The 21,108-nt window shown below is 47.6% G+C and overlaps 1 protein-coding gene across 2 annotated transcripts; it reads left to right on the top strand.

The window, feature by feature from the left end:
• Nucleotides 1-826: 826 nt before the first annotated feature.
• Nucleotides 827-4,034, top strand: LOC109758751 (large ribosomal subunit protein eL28z). Of its 2 annotated transcripts, none has more exons than XM_020317620.4 (6): nucleotides 827-1,301; nucleotides 1,504-1,634; nucleotides 2,246-2,400; nucleotides 2,490-2,656; nucleotides 3,291-3,348; nucleotides 3,730-4,034. In XM_020317620.4, the coding sequence occupies exons 3-5, from the start codon at nucleotides 2,256-2,258 to the stop codon at nucleotides 3,300-3,302; spliced, it is 324 nt and encodes a 107-aa protein (XP_020173209.1). In that variant the 5' UTR covers nucleotides 827-1,301; nucleotides 1,504-1,634; nucleotides 2,246-2,255; the 3' UTR covers nucleotides 3,303-3,348; nucleotides 3,730-4,034. The 2 variants fall into 2 exon arrangements, with proteins under 2 accessions (XP_020173209.1, XP_020173210.1); XM_020317621.4 differs by having other exon boundaries at nucleotides 832-1,301; nucleotides 2,246-2,342.
• Nucleotides 4,035-21,108: the final 17,074 nt, after the last annotated feature.

Below are 21,108 nucleotides of genomic sequence, written 5' to 3'. Positions count from 1 at the left end.
ATGATTTGGTGCAATGTTGCAACAAATATATGGTAGGTCTTTCACAAAAAAACTCATTCTGGGCATTCGGAAAATAGAAAATGAATTTTTCGTCCAAAGAAAATGAAAACTTCCTTAGTAAACATTGTCTAGAATTCCAAGATGCATCCTTGTGCACAATATGAGATCATTTGAACAAACTATGCCATGAGTGTGGCCATAAGATTGATCATTTGGCTTGAAAGCCATTGATCTCCACACACGATAGCTCGTTTCTGAGAACACCTTTTTAAGTAATTACTGTATTACAAGTTTATTATTTTTCATGGTAACTTGGTCACATATAATGACACAATGCGAAGGTTTTCCAATTTTTTTTGATTTTTTTTGAATTTTTTATGCCCGTTTCAAAATGCGGTCAAAACGGCGGGCATGATCATTCCTAGCTAGTGGTTGAATCTTGGAAAACTTTTTGTGTTTCTCTGATTAAATAGATACTTTTGTACCTAAAATAGATTTTTGGGAAAAATAAATAGCAAACTATGAGGCAGCTGCAGTTCAAATTTGACCCGCTTCCAACTGAATCGGTAGAAATTTGTCTTTTCCACAAGAGGTGGATAAAAGCTTTTGACACCCAACCATTTGGTTAATTATGCATTAAATATGGCCTAATATTTTTTAAAATTGTTGCGGTCCAATTTTTAACTAATATTTGATAGGTTCTTTACATAGGTGAAACAAAAAAGAGAAACAAAAAGAAAAAACACATTTGCATAAGCTTAATTGTCATTGGTGGAGATGTTTGTGCCATGGATTGATGACATGGCACGCATCCATCCACCCACCCGCAGCCCAAACCCTAACTCCACTCCTCCCGTGTCCCGTCAGACCCCTCTCCCCCGATTCAGATCCACTCTTCGCCGCCGCTGCCACCTACCTCAAGCCGATCCCGCCACCCACGCCCACGCGCCACCACCCGGAGGAGCAGACCCCACGCCGCTCTTCCTCTGCCCGCCGACCCACCCCGTCCCGGAGGCCTCGCTCACCGCCTTCCACCGCGGGGCCGCCGCGCTCGTCCACCTTCCACCCCCTTCCTCCCGTTCGCGATCCAACCGGAGGAAACACGCAACCGCGATCGCAGAGCATCGCATGGCGTCCCCGACGCGGCCAGCCTCCGTCTGTGGCCCCTTTGGCTCCGCCCCGACCTCGCCATCTTCTCCGCTCCGACCACGACGCCGCGGCCGGATCCAGCCCGTGCGGGCGCGACGGCGGCTGGATCCACGATGGCGACAACACGCAGCGGTCCCCGTCGGCCAGATCAGGTCTGTCTCCTCCCGCAGCTGAGTCGTTTTGTCATCGATTTGCCTCGCACAGCCACGACCTCTGACCCCTTCTTGTTGATTCCATTTCGTTTCGGAATCCATGTTGATTTGACACCCAAGCCGCCGAGTTGAAGTGTTGAATGTTCCTTCCGTGTGCTTGTGCTTCAAACTGTGGGCTGAGATGAGACCATTGCTTGTGTAGGTGGGGAGAGGAAAGACAAGGAGGAGGAGGAGGAGGAGCAGGAGGAGAAGCACGCCAAGGTCACGCTCCCGACCGTCTCCAATTAAACACCATTCATGACGCCGAGGACGCCGAGAATGCCAAGCAACAAGGTACCACCTGCATTTATTCGATGACTACTAGTTGTATCCAATTTTTTGCATCGGCCGACACCCATTTGCTACCCTACTTGGTTAGCTAGTCCATCTCGTTCAATTCCCTGTTACCATCTGCAATCTTTGACGCATCCATCAAGAACTTGATTCCTCTGTTTCTAATGGCAGAACCGAAGTAGTACCACTAATTAGTAATTTATGAAAAGAAGTGCTTCTGTCAGAGTAGAACTGAAGTGTTGATGGTCTACTATCAGCACAAGCTAGAACAATGTAGTAGTGGTCCTTAGTTTAATCCGAGTTACAGTACCGGTAGTGAAAATAGATCGCCAATGTAGACGTCCAATTCAAGTTACTATATCTTTTACGCCCACTTGGAGCATTGATTGCTTCGCATCACGTGTAAGAGCTCGTACTCTAGTAGTACATTATTGTTGGCCATTATTGCTACATTTTGATCCTGGTGATGCTCTGTACTTGTTTCTACTTGCAATCATCATACAATTTTGCTCAAACAGTCAAATGTTTCCTTGATTCTGTAGGATTAGTGCGTCATGTTGCTTGTTGCTAGCTGTAGGATCTGACTTTTGGTTGTTGTTTTGGTGATGTAGGCCAAGGGAAATGACTACCGTTCCAGGGTCTCTGGTCTGGGAGCTCGTGAAGAACAACTGCTTCTTGATAAAACAGTTCGGCAACAGCAATGCCAAGGTGCGGTTCAGCAAGGAGCCCAACAACCTCTACAATGTCCACTCCTACAAGTTCTCGAGTCCGTAGCTCTTTGCAGTGTTTTTAACCCTTTTGTTTGCAAGTGTCTCTGCAAGGAGCTAACTTGCTGTGGGGCTGATGTGGTTTCAGGCTTGGCGAACAGCAAGACCGTGGCGGTCCAGCCATCAGCGGGAGAGGACAAGGCTGTTGTCCTGTCCACGACCAAGACCAAGAAGCAGAACACCCCTGCCAAGCTCCAGCACAAGACTCTGATGCACAAGGAGTTCCGCAAGATGGCGAAATCTGTCAAGAATCAGGTATTAACTCCAGAGTTTTGTACTTGAATTGCCCTTATGCTTGGTTTCTAAGCTACAACTGTAAATCACGGCTTGTCTCTGCTTCCTCCTTGAGTTCAGAGTTGTGTCATGGCATGCTTGATTTTGTGGTGGACTTGTGGCACTAATGATGCACCGTTGTTGCACTGCCTTGTCTTGACTGAATGCATCTTGTCAGGTCATCCTAAGTTCAAGGATGTATTCTCTGGTTACGAAATGATAGACGCATATGCAGTTATTATGCTTCCCAGTTTGTTGACGAGCTATTTGTTTCAACCATGGAAATATATTTATAGTGTAATCAACCTCTTGTCATGCCATCTTCTGAAGTGACCAGTAAATGTGTAGCTCATCTCTATATCAGTTGTCCAGTACTCACAGGTGTATGTTTAATACATCTTGGAGACCATTCTCTAATTGTAGTTCAACAATGTTTTCCCTCAGTCATTACAACTTGTTATTTTGAGAAGTCACTTTGTTCTGCAGGTTGTACATAACTTCAGAAAAGTCTGATGCTTGCTGGGGCTGTTCCCTTAATTATGCAAAGTTTGAAAAGTTTGAGACTGGTCTTCTAGTGCTAAGTTTTGAACACTAACTTTAATTTATGTTCCTGCAGGAAATGGACTGATTCCTTTGAAACTCCTATGTTGTAAATAGTCCCTTACTCCACTCAGGTAACTCTATAATCTGTCCTTCTTCTAGGTTTCCAGCACTCGAATCTTTCGTTAGGAGAGTTTGAAGTTGTTGGTGTATTCTCAACCATTGAGCGATTTTAGTCATCCTCTTCACTCGAGTAACAATGGTCAGAACAACTCTTGTCTAGTCTCCAGGATAATAAATCATGTTCTTCCATGTTTCCAAAAATACTTGTACTCCATGTTTCCAGAAAACAGCAGCAACACACATGTCCAAAAATACTGGAATAAATTAGCTATGGTCTGAATAGCCTTTATATTAGGATCTGGTTGAGTCTCCATGATGTTCTCTCTTAGTGTCATGTCATGTCATGAGTTGTGAGTCGTGAATATATAACTGAGTTGTATAATCCTTTCCAGGTGAGGACTTTGACCACAGAAGTACAACCAGGACAACCGTGCTGTTGGTGGTAGCTCCCAAGGTCCAAGGACGACTATATACTTTGACAGCAAAGAGCCAAGCAAGGGTGTGAACCATAGTTTCGGTTGATATTTGCCACCATGTTTTGGATTGCACGTACACTTCTTGGATATAAACTGTAATTAGGCTTGTTCAAGCTATGTTACTGCGGACGTGCAGTCTTGTATGTTTTTGTGAATGTTGATCATATGAGTTCTGGATTTGATCATATAATAAGAGAATTACTGATTCTTTGATTTTTAAATGTGTATAAATTGGAATCTGTGAATTAAAAAGACCAAATATTCTACTGGACCAAACAATATTTGGGCTCTAGAAAGGCTATGGCCCAAACAAATCACTTCGTGCATTTCTAAGAAGCTAGAACAAAAAGGATAAATGAAATAAATGTTGGGCTTGGCACATGAAGCTGATCAAAAATTGATAGAAAAAAAAATACAAAAAGGCCGAATTGTTGGGCTAGGCCCATGTAGAACACCGAATTGGACCGGGCTGAATCTTATCCATGTCAGCTTTGCCACGCTGGATCCTACGTGGCTTGGGGAGGTTGCTAGTGACCAAAAATTTGGTCAAAGAACCAACGACCTTAGAAAGAAGGTCGTTAATTTCAGTTTACGACCGCCAGCTTTTGACCTTCTGTTTTTGGTCAAAAAAAGGTCGCAAATGAAAAACTATGACCTTTCAGCGGCCAATAGTGAGGGTCACAAGTTGACATATTTCTTGTAATGCGTGTCCTTGTGGACCTACGAAGTTCAGTAGCAACTTGATTTGAAGTTTCATGATCATCATCATTAACTTCCTCTCTAGTCGGTGCAGGCACCTCAGGAACATTTTCTTGAGTTACACCACTTTCCGGTTCAAGAGGTAATACTTCATCAAGTTCTACTTTCCTCCCACTTACTTCTTTCGAGAGAAACTCTTTCTCTAGAAAGGATCCATTCTTGGCAACAAAGATCTTGCCTTCGGATCTGAGGTAGAAGGTATACCCAATAGTTTCTTTAGGGTATCCTATGAAGACGCATTTTCCGACTTGGGTTCGAGCTTTTCAGGTTGAAGTTTCTTGACATAAGCATCGCATCCCCAAATTTTTAGAAACGACAGCTTAGGTTTCTTCCCAAACCATAATTCATACGGTGTCTTCTCAACGGATTTCGACGGAGCCCTATTTAAAGTGAATGCGGCAGTCTCTAAAGCATAGCCCCAAAATGACAGCGGTAAATCGGTAAGAGACATCATAGATCGCACCATATCCAATAGAGTGCAATTACGACGTTCGGACACACCATTACGCTGAGGTGTTCCAGGCGGCGTGAGTTGTGAAACTATTCCACATTTTCTTAAGTGTGTGCCAAATTCATGACTCAAGTATTCTCCTCCACGATCTGATCGCAAAAACTTAATTTTTCTGTCACGTTGATTTTCAACCTCACTCTGAAATTCCTTGAACTTTTCAAAGGTTTCAGACTTGTGTTTCATTAAGTAGACATACCTATATCTACTCAAGTCATCAGTGAGAGTGAGAACATAACGATATCCTCCACGAGCCTCAACGCTCATTGGACTGCAAACATAAGTATGTATGATTTCCAATAAGTTGGTTGCTCGCTCCATTGTTCCGGAGAACGGAGTCTTGGTCATTTTGCCCATGAGGCATGGTTCGCATGTGTCAAATGATTCATAATCGAGAGACTCTAAAAGTCCATCAGCATGGAGCTTCTTCATGCGCTTGACACCAATGTGACCAAGGCGACAGTGCCACAAGTATGTGGGACTATCGTTATCAACTTTACATCTTTTGGTATTCACACTATGAATATGTGTAACATCACGTTCGAGATTCATTAAGAATAAACCATTGACCATCGGAGCATGACCATAAAACATATCTCTCATATAAATAGAACAACCATTATTCTCGGATTTAAATGAGTAGCCATCTCGTATTAAACGAGATCCTGATACAATGTTCATGCTCAAACTTGGCACTAAATAACAATTATTGAGGTTTAAAACTAATCCCGTAGGTAAATGTAGAGGTAGCGTGCCGACGGCGATCACATCGACTTTGGAACCATTCCCGACGCGCATCGTCACCTCGTCCTTCGCCAGTCTCCGCTTATTCCGCGGCTCCTGCTTTGAGTTACAAATATGAGCAACGGCACCGGTATCAAATACCCAGGAGCTACTACGAGCACTGGTAAGGTACACATCAATTACATGTATATCACATATACCTTTAGTGTTGCCGGCCTTCTTGTCCGCTAAGTATTTGGGGCAGTTTCGCTTCCAGTGACCCTTCGCTTTGCAATAAAAGCATTCAGTCTCAGGCTTGGGTCCATTCTTTGACTTCTTCCCGGCAACTAGCTTACCGGGTGCGGCAACATCCTTGTCGTCCTTCTTGAAGTTCTTCTTACCCTTGCCTTTCTTGAACTTGGTGGTTTTATTGACCATCAACACTTGATGTTCCTTTTTGATTTCTACCTCTGCTGATTTCAGCATTGCAAATACTTCAGGAATGGTCTTTTCCATCCCCTGCATATTGTAGTTCATCACAAAGCTCTTGTAGCTAGGTGGGAGCGACTGAAGAATTCTGTCAATGACCGCTTCCTCTGGGAGGTTAACTTCCAGCTGAGTTAAGTGGTTATGCAACCCAGACATTTTGAGTATGTGCTCACTGACAGAACTATTTTCCTCCATCTTACAGCTGAAGAACTTGTCGGAGACTTCATATCTTTCGACCCGGGCATGAGCTTGGAAAACCATTTTCAGCTCTTCGAACATCTCATATGCTCCGTGTTTCTCAAAACGCTTTTGGAGCCCCGGTTCTAAGCTGTAAAGCATGCCGCACTGAACGAGGGAGTAATCATCAGCACGTGACTGCCAAGCGTTCATAACGTCTTGGTTCTCTGGAATGGGTGCGTCACCAAGCGGTGCTTCTAGGACATAATCTTTCTTGGCAGCTATGAGGATAATCCTCAGGTTCCAGACCCAGTCCGAATAGTTGCTGCCATCATCTTTCAGCTTGGTTTTCTCTAGGAACGCGTTGAAGTTCATGTTGACATGAGCGTTGGCCATTTGATCTACAAGACATTTATGCAAAGATTTTTAGACTAAGTTCATGATAATTAAGTTCATCTAATCAAATTATTCAATGAACTCCCACTTAGATAGACATCCCTCCAGTCATCTAAGTATAACATGATCCGAGTTAACTAGGCCGTGTCCGATCATCACGTGAGACGGACTAGTCAACATCGGTGAACATCTTCATGTTGATCGTATCTTCTATACGACTCATGCTCGACCTTTCGGTCTTCTGTGTTCCGAGGCCATGTCTGTACATGCTAGACTCGTCAAGTCAACCTAAGTGTTTGCATGTGTAAAGCTGTCTTACACCCGTTGTATGTGGACGTTGGAATCTATCACACCCGATCATCACGTGGTGCTTCGAAACAACGAACTGTCGCAACGGTGCACAGTTAGGGGGAACACTTTCTTGAAATTATTATGAGGGATCATCTTATTTACTACCGTCGTTCTAAGTAAACAAGATGCAAAAACATGATAAACATCACATGCAATCAAATAATAATAGTGACATGATATGGCCAATATCACATAGCTCCTTTGATCTCCATCTTGGGGCTCCATGATCATCTTGTCACCGGCATGACACCATGATCTCCATCATCATGATCTCCATCATCATGATCTCCATCATCGTGTCTCCATGAAGTTGCTCGCCAACTATTACTTCTACTACTATGGCTAACACGTTTAGCAATAAAGTAAAGTAATTTACATGGCATTTCTCAATGAAACGCAGGTCATACAAAAAATAAAGACAACTGCTATGGCTCCTGCCGGTTGTCATACTTATCAACATGCAAGTCGTGATTCCTATTACAATAGCATGAACATCTCATACATCACATATATATCATTCATCATTCATCACAACTTTGGCCATATCACATCACAAAACACTTGCTGCAAAAACAAGTTAGACGTCCTCTAATTGTTGTTGCAAGTTTTACGTGGCTGCAATAGGGTTCTAGCAAGAACGTTTTCTTACCTACGTGAAACCCACAACATGATTTGTCAACTTCTATTTACCCTTCATAAGGACCCTTTTCATCGAATCCGCTCCAACTAAAGTGGGAGAGACAGACACCCGCCAGCCACCTTATGCAAGTAGTGCATGTCAGTCGGTGGAACCGGTCTCATATAAGCGTACGTGTAAGGTTGGTCCGGGCCGCTTCATCCCACAATACCGCTGAAGCAAAATAAGACTAGTAGCGGCAAGAAAGTTGACAACATCTACGCCCACAACAAATTGTGTTCTACTCGTGCAAAGAGAACTACGCATAGACCTAGCTTTGATGCCACTATTGGGGAACGTTGCAGAAAACAAAAATTTTCCTACGGTTTCACCAAAATCCATCTATGAGTTCATCTAGCAACGAGTGATCGGATTGCATCTATATACCTTTGTAGATCACGCGCGGAAGCGTTCAAAGAACGGGGATGAGGAAGTTGTACTCGACGTGATCCAAATCACCGGAGATCCTAGCGCCGAACGGACGACACCTCCGCGTTCAACACACGTACGGTCAGCGTGACGTCTCCTCCTTCTTGATCCAGCAAGGGGAAATGAGAGGTTGATGAAGATCCAGCAGCACGACGGCGTGGTGGTGGATGCAGCAGTCACCGCAGCAGGGCTTCGCCGTTCTCTACGGAGGAGGAGGAGGTGTTGGAGGGGAGAGGGAGGCGCCAGGGGCATGGGTGCGGCTGCCCTCGCTCCCCCCTCTATATATAGGGTCCCCAGGGGGGCGCCGGCCCTGGAGATCCAATCTCCCAAGTGGGCGGCGGCCTAGGGGGGTGGAGTGCCCCCCAAGGCAAGTGGGCCCCCCCACCCTAGGGTTCCCAACCCTAGGCGCAGGGGGAAGGCCCAAGGGGGCGCACCAGCCCACTAGGGGATGGTTCCCCTCCCACTTCAGCCCATGGGGCCCTCCGGGATAGGTGGCCCCACCCGATGGACCCCCGGGACCCTTCCGGTGGTCCCGGTACAATACCGGTGATCCCGAAACTTGTCCCGATGGCCGAAATAGCACTTCCTATATACAATTCTTTACCTCCGGACCATTCCGGAACTCCTCGTGACGTCCAGGATCTCATCCGGGACTCCGAACAACTTTCGGATTACTGCATATACATATCTCTACAACCCTAGCGTCACCGAACCTTAAGTGTGTAGACCCTACGGGTTCGGGAGACATGTAGACATGACCGAGACGGCTCTCCGGTCAATAACCAACAGCGGGATCTGGATACCCATGTTGGCTCCCACATGCTCCTCGATGATCTCATCGGATGAACCACCATGTCGAGGATTCAAGCAACCCCGCATACAATTCCCTTTGTCAATCGGTACGTTACTTGCCCGAGATTCGATCGTCGGTATCCCAATACCTTGTTCAATCTCGTTACCGGCAAGTCACTTTACTCGTACCGTAATGCACGATCCCGTGACTAGACACTTGGTCACTTTGAGCTCATTATGATGATGCATTACCGAATGGGCCCAGAGATACCTCTCCGTCATACGGAGTGACAAATCCCAGTCTTGATCCGTGTCAACCCAACAGACACTTTCGGAGATACCCGTAGTATACCTTTATAGTCACCCAATTACGTTGTGACGTTTGGTACACCCAAAGCACTCCTACGGTATCCGGGAGTTACACGATCTCATGGTCTAAGGAAAAGATACTTGACATTGGAAAAACTCTAGCAGATGAACCATACGATCTTGTGCTATGTTTAGGATTGGGTCTTGTCCATCACATCATTCTCCTAATGATGTGATCTCGTTATCAATGACATCCAATGTCCATAGTCAGGAAACCATCACTATCTGTTGATCAACGAGCTAGTCAACTAGAGGCTTACTAGGGACATGTTGGTGTCTATGTATTCACACATGTATTACGATTTCCGGATAACACAATTATAGCATGAATAAAAGACAATTATCATGAACAAGGAAATATAATAATAATCCTTTTATTATTGCCTCTAGGGCATATTTCCAACAGCACGGCGGTTGTTATCGTTGCTGACGTGGAAAAGTTTGCTACCGCCGCTGCTCTCGGCGGTAGTCTATATGATCCTACCGTCGGGCCCCCTGGCGGTAGGCAAAAGGGTCAAATCCCGAAATATTTTCAAACTGGGGTCAGATCTCGATTTTTTTTGACAAAAGGGTCAAAACACGAAATTTAAGCACCATGGGCGAACTAGCGGAATGTCTTACCTTGCTCAGGCCGACGGCTTCGTGTTAAATAGATATGGCGCACCTCCCATAACAGCGCATACATGCGGTTTGGAATACAATCTTGGAGATCAAGAAAGGAGATAGAGATAAGAGGTTACATGAGATAAACATAAGACTCTAACAACCTAACTATCTCAACTATCTCCTATGAGATGCGCCGGTCACCTATCGTGACATGTTGCATGTTTAACACTTACAAGGACTGCACTTGTCTTGTGTCAGATTCAGGATAAATTAAAGAAATCTGGTGTGTCGTCTCATGTAACTAGACTATAGATAGCACTGTCCCGGTTGGTGTAAAAACCGGGACTAAAGGTATAGGGCTTTAGTACCGACCCTTTAGTCCCGGTTCCCCAACCAGGACAATTGGGCCTTTTTCTACTAGTGAAAGGTGCCTTGCAAAGCAAAAGACTTCAATTTTTTTTGTTTAATTCCAAATCTTCCTTTCTCTGGATTTTTGGGAAGCTACTGCCGATTGTTTATCATGTGCCCTCGAACATCATAATTTTTGGGCAGCAATTGCTTTCGAATTTGCCACAAGAAATAATGCAACTAAAGGCCAAGATGGGCAAAAGATGTCTGCAGAGGATCATACATGTGGAACCAAGCAACACATGAGCACATGTGTGACATGTGAAACCAAGCGCACTATTTAAAAACTCATCCAGTGTGCTATTTTTGATTGATTTTGAGCAACCTCACAACGCCAATCAATAAACAAAGGAAGCTATACCAGTTCCCAATGACGGCTCAGAGTAGTAAATTAGCTCAAGGTAGGGGGACAGTTGGGCCAGTACTAACTGGTGTATTTGTTCAAATCAAATGTGAAACGGATGGCCTCACGAGCATGGTCAACGGGGTCATTAAACGGCCAATTCGGGAGGGCGACGGCGAGAAGCATGCACAGCGGAAACACGCGCGTGTCGGACGGTTCGGTCATCGCCGACGAGGCACGGAGTGTAGGCGTGGTGTGGCTGGGTTGGTGCAGGCGCGAAAAAGATGTGAGCTCTCTTTGTGAAGGAAGGAAGGAAGGAAGGAAGGAAGAAAGAAAGATGCTTCAGTCCGATATATGATAACTAGCACAAATGCCCGTGCGTTGCAACGGGTACAAAAAAAATGCTTAGAAACCTGAAAAACAATTCATCACTTCAACAACTTTGCAAGTAGCAAAACAACATTTAACATAATTAAAAGTACCAAGGACCATATTCTTGAAACAAAGAGAGAAAATCTAGTGATGTTTAAAGAAATAAAGAAATTCCCTTAATTGCTTGAGGTTAGAAGCAAAATGATGTGCCGTATGTTCTTGTTACCTATCTCACCCCTTGACCTATTTCCGCCCATTCTCGTCGCCTGTCCATGTTTGTTATCAACATCTCTTGAGCCTCACTGTCCTCCTTCCTGCAGTGAGCTTCTTCGCATTAATTAATGCAGCCTTCCATTGAAATGTGATGTTTCGTCGTGTATGTTGCCTGCTCAGACGGGATAACCAATAACCAGAAAAAGATGAAAATGAAAGTAGAGCACATAGTCATCTTTATTCTGTAGAGCGCATGCAGCGTGTATTGCTCTCTTAATTTCTCCCGTTTAGTTGCCCACCATATTTTCTTGGAAATCCTTTTATTATGTAGCACGCATGCAAGCGTGTCTTTCCTTTTTGCCCCATTCGATTGCCCACAATTCCTTTCCTTTTTTTTCTTCTTTCCTTTTTGCCCCATTCGATTGCCCACCTTTCTTCTTTTTTTGAGAATCCTTCCCTCCTTTGTACTTGAAATTATGTTGCCTGCTTGGAAGTCAGAACATGTGTTGGATATTTCTTCTTTTTTTTTTGAATCCTTCCCTCCTTTCTGCACACCAACTCCTCACCCTCCGATCACCAATTTCCGAGCCGGCTTATTAAGGTGATTGATGATAGGTAATTTGAACATGTATATAAGTTGATGGTTGTGCCTTTCAAAGAGTGAGGTGGTACTATTTAATAAGAATACTAACAGCTAGCACTAAATGTAGGTAGGCCTATTTCAGCTGGTTGGCGTTCATCCTACGGGATGAAAGGTCGTGAGCTCGAGTCCTCGCGCACGCTTGTTTTTTTTTCCTTTTCGCGTTACCCTGAAGCTGGGCCAACAGCCCAGCCTGCAGGCCCAAGTCGGTACGAACGTGATGTTTTTGATGTTATGGGCGGCTACATAGATTAGACCCGATTCATCCTTCCTTCCTTGGCCACATGGGCGCAGGCAGGCCGTCTCTCGTCCGTCGCGCTGCTGGACTGGATACATGAGGTACGGAGATGACCCGATCGATTAAAGCGCGCGCGGCGAGGTTGCGGATGATGACGGTCCACGTCCTGCTCACCCACAAGCTTACCAACTAGTTAGGAGTCTCTTTTCTCAGTATCTATCCTCGCATATATATAGGCAGAGCTTACTTAATTGGTTATCCTTGTTTTGAGATTGATATTGTGTATGCAGGGTCCAGAGTTTCGGCTTCCTGATCGGCCCACTGCAGGCTGCGTTAGTTTCACGTCTCTTATCTGCCGACCACAGATTTGAAGGCCGCCTGTGTTGGTTTTAGGGAAGACCTCTGGTACCATATCAACTTCTCGGCTCGCCAGACAGACGATGATGAGCACATCTTCTTCGCCGAGATACACTACGGCCGGTGCTCTGACCAACTAACCGTGGAGACATGCACTATCCTAGTTACGCGCTAATCTTCCAACGACCTATCTGATCGTCGAAACCTACGTGCAGCCCACTAGATATGATCTATTCAATACTCCATCTCTCCCTCTTTATCATTGACAGAAGAGCCGTTGGACCCAAGGTTGTCATATCGTGATTTTGAATCGGATCGGAGCTTCGATGGTAGGATCACAAATCGTAGAATCTTCACTATCAGGATTATGGAAACGTAGATTCTATGAAGTAAAATTATAGAATTAGAGGGGTTAGTTTGGATCGTAAAATCGTAGAATCATATAACAAAATGGCGATTCTCACAACCTTGGTTGGACCGTTTGTCAAGCAGCTGCGCATTGTGTCCCAATGAATCCAAGATTTTGCACCCAAATGCCGTACAACTCGGATGAGGAAAAGAGGGGCAGGAAAAGGACTTTTTCCGCGAGAGGCGTGTATGGAATGGGCACACAAAGGAACTTTTCAGCAAGAGCGATATGCTACAAACCCCCTTCTTGATAGGAGGAAATGGGCCTCGATATAGACTAGATTGACCATCATTTATGTATTTTTCTTCTTCCCATCATTAATCACATGTGTGTTTAATTTACTGCATCATTCAGGAAAATAAACCCTGTAAGAGTAACTCTAGCCGATCCCCTAAAAATAGAGGTGTACAAAGGTGGATTATAAGTTTTGGCAGCACCTAGCCAAGCACCTAAATATAAATGAGTATAATTTTGTTTTTTTAACTTATGCAATTCTAGTTTATATTGCAACTACATATTAGCACACATATATAGAAACTGAACATAAACATGAAGGTTTAAGATAATAAAAAATATAGTTTACAAACCGAATTATTCAAATCACACCCGAATGGTTTAAGTGTAGCAAATAACTTGTGAAAACACAACTAGGAAGTGGGCTGCCGGGCCACAATCTAGAGCACTTGGGCTTTGGCCCTTCAGCCTTCAAACAGTGTCCTATCTCTCGTTTCTGACTAATTAAGGATCGCTCCTTCGCGAGCCTCCCCAAGGGTCACTTTGGGCTGAGAGCCACGTGCGTGCTCTAGGCACACCCTCCAGATTTTTTTTTATTTTTTCGCACGCGTTTCTGGCTTTTAGATCGTTTTTTCGTCTTTTCACCGGTATTTCTTACCTTTTCGACAAAAAAAAATAAAAAAATGGCACGAAAAATTGTTTTTTTGCGCTTCCGCGAGAGGGTGGATTTGCTTGGAAAAAAACATTTTTTTCTTCTGCGAGAGGCACGGTTTTGCTTCCCGAGAAACACAGGTTTGCTTGAGCGAGAGGCACGGTCTTATGCGCATCATATCGTACCACGTCACACATGTTGATGGGCCCACACACAATTTACCCACATATTTATCTCCATCGCAGGCTCATCCACTCGTTTTCCCGATATTTTTTCCCATCATCGTCCCACGACCGCCATGGACAGCTCCTCCGAGCTCGCGCCCCTCCCCCTCTCTTTTTGGACCTCCCCTAGTTGTCGAAGGCTGCAGCCGAGCTTTCACACCCACCATGTACCACTACAATGCCACGGTCCTGGTCACCTGCGATGCAACGACAAGCGCGTCGGTATGAGCGGCACACGATGTGTTCATGACCACATGATTTTGCGATGCTGATTCCCATGGGATGCTACAACCGGGCGCCTTGACGACAATTGTTGTAACCAGCACCACACGGGAGCTGGAGATGACTACGCCCAGTGCTACAACCGGCGTCGAGTCGAGGTGTTGTTTTTGGTATGATGTGAGTCGACATGCTCCAACTGGCGAACCATTTTGCTGGCAGCAACTAGAATTTTTGCTGCGACCGATGAATGTGAAGCATTTTTTTGGATTCCTGCGACCAGCTAGAATTTTGTTGTGATCCGGCAACGGCAAGCCATGTTTATGCTGGAACCAGCGATATTTTCTGCTAGGGTTGATGAGAATTTTTTGTTGCGGCTGTTGATTACTGGTGATGCTACAAGCACTTGCATGTGCTACCATGAAGGTGTTGCAAGGCGGCAACAAGAAGGTGCAACCGGCGAGACGGCGAGCTAGGCCCATCGAACAATGATGAGTTGCGACCGGCGAAACGAGTTGTTGCGACCCGTAACAAGAGATGCTACAACAGGCGACACTGTGGTGATGGCGAGCCACGACGATCTGCGGTGAGTGCCAAGGATAGTGGCAGGAGATGACGATGGGGACGGGCCGTCGTGCTGGGCGAAAGGGGACAAAGGATTTTGATGCACTTGGTGTATGATATCGATTTGGGGGAAGAAACAGATTGAGACAGGTCAGGTGGGGCGCGTGATCCAACAGTGCGCGGGGCTCAGTCGGGTGGCCTCGCGACTACTGGGTACACTGTCGCGCTGGTAAGGTTTTTTATTTTTATTTTCCAAGTAAAATCTTGTTATACAGCGAAAATGTCAGATAAATTCTTTTTCTTAGAAATGAATCTCAGATAAATCTGACTACCGAGAGATGTAAAGTAGCGCGTCTTTCTTTTCTCTGCTCCTGCCACTCCTGACAGGTCCTGCCGTGCCGTACCTCACCGTGATCGCCTACGCCTCAATCCCCACCCACGCGGTCATCGCCGTTCATCACGCCACTAGGTCTCCTTCCCTTGAGGTATGAGCATCTAGGTTGTTGGTCTCTTCGTTGTATATATATTAAAAGGGAAACGTTGCGAGCCGGCGGATTGGCTGAAGCTTCGGCCGGTCGCGCACGCGCACCCGCCGCTCGATCGTGTGTGTAGCCATCCACCGCTCAGCATCTCCCGACCCACTTTGCATCGTTGGTTTTCCCTTTCTTGGCCCATCATGTGCCCTTGGCCCACCACGGCCGGTCGTTCATTCTTCAGCTTTCCTCTTATCTTCTTCTACCCCTCAAAAAAAAAATCTTCTTCTTCAAACGAGGAGCGCTCCCAGGTTTCGAGCTCCAAGGTGGGTTGGGGAAAGAGCTGCAACCGCAGCCCGATGAAGCTGCATCCGTTTGTCGGCTATGTTGTGACCGCGGCGACCAAGGCCATGCCCACACCATCATGGCGCTGCGAGCTCGAGGGATGGCGGGGGTGTTGCATGTTGCCGCCGTGGTGATTGCATGCTGGAACTAGTGTCAATTTTTGTTGCATCGACTCATGGTGGAGTTACACGCGACGGCAGGGACAACAATTTTTGTTGGAACTGTCATTGAATTTTGCTACAACCGACGAGAAAATTTGCTACATAAATTCATGGCAGATATGCAACCCGGGACGACGGCGATGACGATTTTTTCCTGCAACTGTCGTTGTCTTTTGCTATGACCAGCGATTTTTTTGCTACATCCGTTTTAATGGTGATGACTGGTGGCCGTCGTTCCTGCAACCCTGTACAACGAGCGTCGACGGCGAAAAAAAATCAACCAGCATGGGAAAAAGCTTCAACCGATGCGAAAAAAAGCTTCAACGGGTACGAGTGGTGATGCTGAGAGCTGTGTCCGGCGACACGGTGACGATGTGATTTTGTTGTGGTGATTTTTTTTGCCGGAACCAGTATATATAAGCAGTACTGCTACAACCGGCACAACGATTTGCTGCAACCGGCTAGGGCAACCAAGGGCGACATATTTTGTCGGAGCTCGAAGGCCAGATGCTGGAACCCGTCGGTGCGGCGTGCTACGACCGGCACCACGGCTTTGCTAGAACCATCCGCGTCAGGAGCTGGAACTGGAGGACAATGGATATGGCAATCGACGATAGCCAGAGTTGAAGGCTGTGACCAGCCGGCGATGTTGCAACCTCCGAGGAGGAAGCGACAAATAGAGATGGCGCGAGCGTTGGGCGCGACTGAACGGAGGCAAGGCTGTACTCGCTGCATACCCCTGTGTTGCAACTACTATGAAAAATAGCTTCAACCCTAGATGGGAAAGCTTCAGCCGCGCGTATCCCCGCGTGCACAGCGCCCCGCGGTTGCAACACCCCCGACATGGCCACGTGCCTCACCGTGCAACATTTTGCCCCTCGCCGAGGTTGTAGCTCGCCATGGCCGCCATTTGTAGCCCGACCTGTTGGCCACAACTCTTCCCTGTCCCGATTGCACACCAGATCTTGTTGTCCGTGGTTCGCAATATCCCACCCCCATCAACCTCGCCGTGCTCGTCGGCGCACTTGTAGCACCATGGCATCCATGAAAATGATTTTGTAGCAAATTCCAACGCCGATTGTAGCAAAAACCGACTATTGTTGCAGCAAAGCGTCGTCATCATCGTCGCGAGTCGCAGCTAAGACATGAAGTTTGAGGCTTTTTTCAATGCCGGTTGTAGCTTTTGTAACCGCCGGTTGCAGCTTTTCGTTGTCGTCCATGACCTTTCGTCTCTATGGTTGAAACTTTTTTCATCACCAGATGAAGCTTTTTTGTTGACAGATAAAGCTTTTTCCGTCACCGTTTGCAACTTTTCGTGGTCGCTCATAGCTTCCGCCATATACGGGTTGAAACTTTTTTTCGTCACCGGTTGAAGCTTTTTTCGTTGCCAGTTGTAGATTTTTTGGTCGTCAGTTGGAGCATTGGGCATCTCTCCCGATGCTCGATTTTTTGCTGGAAACGGTGCGAGCAAGATGTTGCAAGAGTCAGGTGCGCCCGACAAGCTACGACATCAGGGATGAGTGGCGGCGAGCACGCCGACGAGCTGCGGTCGTTGACCGGAGCTACAACAGTCGCCACAGGAGCTGCAACTGCAGGGTGTGGTTGTTGCATGGGCGAAGCCAGTGACGAGGACGGTCGGCGAGGGCTGGGACCGGCGACTAGGAAGGCCGGCGAGGGTGATGACGAGAGACAAGGACGATAGGCGAGGGGCGGCAATGGGAGAACGCATGCGGGCGGCTAGACGAAAGGGGCGATGCGATGCAGAGGGGTTCGTTCGTACGTGTGCTTTGACGAAGACGATGGGGCATCAGACGGTTCCCATCAACCAAATCAGACGGCTGCGGGCTGATCGGCCCAAATTTGGGTCGGCACGCCAGCGCCTAGTACTACCACCTTTTTTTTCCTATAACCGACGAGCCGTTCTGCTGGGGCGGTGTGATTTTTCGCCGCGGCCTGCTACAGTGAACCTTTTTTTGCTACAAACGACTAGTTGTTTTGCTTGGACAACCGAGAACTTTTTCTGCGTCTTGGCGATGGCAAGCCTTTTTTGTTTGCAGCCGGCTATCATTTTTTATGGGACCAACAACCAACGAGAATATTTTGCTGCGAGCCGCTGATGGCAAGTCATTTTTTTTTGCTGGAATCGGCAATCATTTTTTCTGGGACCGGTGAGAATTTTTGTTGTGACCGGCATCCGGCATGAAGTTTTGCTCCAACCCGACGATGGCAAACCATGTTTTGCTGCAACCGGCCATCAGTTTTGCTCGGACCGGTGAGAATTTTTATCGCGACTGGCGAGAAATTTTTCTGCGACCCTGTGATGGTAGCCATTTTTTTTGTTTGAGCTGGTGATCACTTTTGCTAGGCAGCTAGATTTTTCGTTGCGACCGGCCGACAAGATTTTTTGTTGCTGAGATTGATGGATTTTTGTTTGTTTGTTGGGATAGGGGAGATGATTTGCTAGGAGTGACGAGATGAAAAGCTGCAACCGGCAATATGATTTGCTGGGACAGCACAGGCCATGCTACAACGAAGGAAACGACGGCGAGTTGCGACGGTGATGCAGTGCGGCGGAGTTGTAACGGTAGACGGGGTATTCATGGGAGCTAGGGTATTGCTAGTCGACGAGCAAAGCATAGGGGCATGGCGCCGGTACCTCGTTTCATTCACGGGCGGGCAGACGACGGAGTGCTTGCGAGGCGACGACAGCGAGCTGCAACGACGATGCAGGGCAGCCAAGGCGAGCTGCAGCAGTGGAAGGTGGGCGTCGCGGCAAAAGCTACGACGCGTGGCAACGACTGCCGGTTCCATACAGGCGGACAACGGGGGACTCAGTTTTGCATTCGATTTCAGCGGTTTCAGTTTTGCATGACCAAACGTAATGAGCTGGACCCAACGCTTAAGGATGGGACCGGCGGAGCGACCCGGCCGGTCGACCGGCGCAGAGTAGCGCCCATATCAAAACCAATCAATCACGATTTCTGTGGCGCCCCGTCTAGATCCGCCTCCGATTAGGATCCCCGATCGATTCCGTGTTCGTATTGGCTTCTCTCTCTCTCTCTCTCTCTCTCAAGATCCCATCGGTGGGCTAGCTATCGATCTATCAGACCGCGACCGACGACGCAGACAAGACGAAGGCAGCACGTACAGCAGGAGGATCCATCCACCGACTCTATGGGAGCATGGTTCTCTTCCCCTTGGCAGATGCTGCTCGATTGGATGGCGCAGCGTATGATCCCAACTTCCCAAGGGCTTTACCTCCATTTGATGTCCCCCCTCTTGATGCGCGTCACCCTTGCACACCAGAGTACGTATGTACGCGACCCAAATCTCATGAAAACTTTAATACCTTCTTGTTTCTTCTTATTTTCAAGACAAGACATTTGTTCCATCCATTATGATTATGTTGAATCCCTGTTTTGTTTTGTTTAATTATTATTATTATTATTATTATTATTATTATTATTAATTGTTTCCTTTGACGGCAGAGAGTTCGACGACTTGCACATTTGCCGTCTCGGTCTCGCCCTCCATGCCCTCAAACATTACAACTCCAAGCACCCGGTACAATACTACTCCTACCCATCCGCAGGCTACCACCTAGTCTTCTCTCCATCTCGATCCATCCTTGCATATACACATGCACTACTGCTTTAGTTAGTTACTTGTATGCTTGTTTGAGATCCATGTCTTATATCTATATATGCATGCAGGATGCCGAGTTCTGGTCTCCTGACCAGCCCAAGGTTGCCTGCACTGGTTTCACGGAAGATATCTAGTACCACCTCAACTTCTCCGCCCACCGCAAGGAAGACGGCGACGAGCAGAGGTTCTTTGCTGAGCTACGCTTCGTCCAGTATCCACGCAGACTTATCATCAAATCATGCACCATCTTAAGTACGTGCATAATGGTTCTATTATCGCTCATACTACCCAACTCGGTCCATTCGTAGCTAATTCTCTGCCCCTCTGTGTGTCTCTCCTTCTCTGCAGAAAAGCCGTTGTGCCGCTTCAAAAGCAGCTGCACCCAAGCCACGTACAACTTGGGTGTGGGAAGAAGGAGCATGAAGAGGAACTCTACCGCGAGAGGCATCAATGGGACTGGGACCCACGTAGAAAGGATTACTTCAGGAGAGAGATGGTTGAGACACCATTCCGGTTTGGCAGATGCCCTAACTTCGGTGTGGAAAAGAGGGCCACGAAGAGGAACTCTACCGTGAGAAGAGTAAATATAGCTAGGACAGGCATATATATGTAGACTGAATTGTTAGGAGATGCCCTTCCATTAAGCACCCAACCCTAGCCGCCCCTCCACCTCACCCCCCCCCCTCCCTCTTCCCTTCCTCGCCGCCGCCTGAGGCAGCCGCCGGGCAAGCCCGGGGCGCCAAGGATGGTGGTGGCGGGGCCTCGGTTGCCCTGCATCTGCGTGGGGAACCCCGAATCTGGAGCGGCGGCTCCATTGGCAAGGCACGGCCGGCTAGCAGCTGTGCGGGCGGTGGATCTGGTGTCTCGGCCGCGCGGGCGGCGGGATCCGGTGGTCGTTGGCGGCCGCCGGCGGCTTCTACGGCGGTCGGTGCGCGCGATCTGGCGGCTCCCCTCCTCCCCTGTTCGGCGTGCGGGCCAGCCTGGTCGGGCCGCGCTTCCTCTTGGTTGCCGGTTCTGTACAGGAGGCGCTGGTGGTGGCGGGATCTAGTTCGGGCGAAATCCCTGGCCGGCTATGACCGGCCGCGCCGACAGCGATGCCTGAGGGCGCCGTTCCCCTCCTTGGAGGTGTCGGTATGGACTGATCTCCTCACTTCACCTTCCCCTAGGTCTCCCGGGCGAAAGCCCTAACTTTGTTGGGCGGCGGCGGCGCTCACGGCGCCGTTCCCTTTTTGAAGGCGCCGCTTTGGGAACCTTGGGGTTGGGTGGCGCTTGTGGGTGGTGGGCGACGGCGGTGGTGCGGCCCTATCCTAGCATGGATTTACGTCCGATGTTTGGAGATGGACTCGCGTAGGTGAAGGTCGTCGGCTGACGTCGTGGTGGCGTCAATGGCAGAGGACCTGCCAAGGCCCGCGTAGGTGGAGGTCGTCGTTTGGCGTCGTGATGGTATCGATGGCAGAGGACCTGCCAAGGTTGTCACCTCAATCTGCTCTGAAGATGGACCAGTGAAAGGTGGCGGCGACGAC

The sequence above is a fragment of the Aegilops tauschii genome, chromosome 2, assembly GCF_002575655.3.
Source record: "Aegilops tauschii subsp. strangulata cultivar AL8/78 chromosome 2, Aet v6.0, whole genome shotgun sequence".
Lineage (NCBI taxonomy): Eukaryota > Viridiplantae > Streptophyta > Magnoliopsida > Poales > Poaceae > Aegilops > Aegilops tauschii.
Note: the sequence above shows the minus strand (reverse complement) of the source record. Positions and strands in the feature narration are given on the sequence as shown.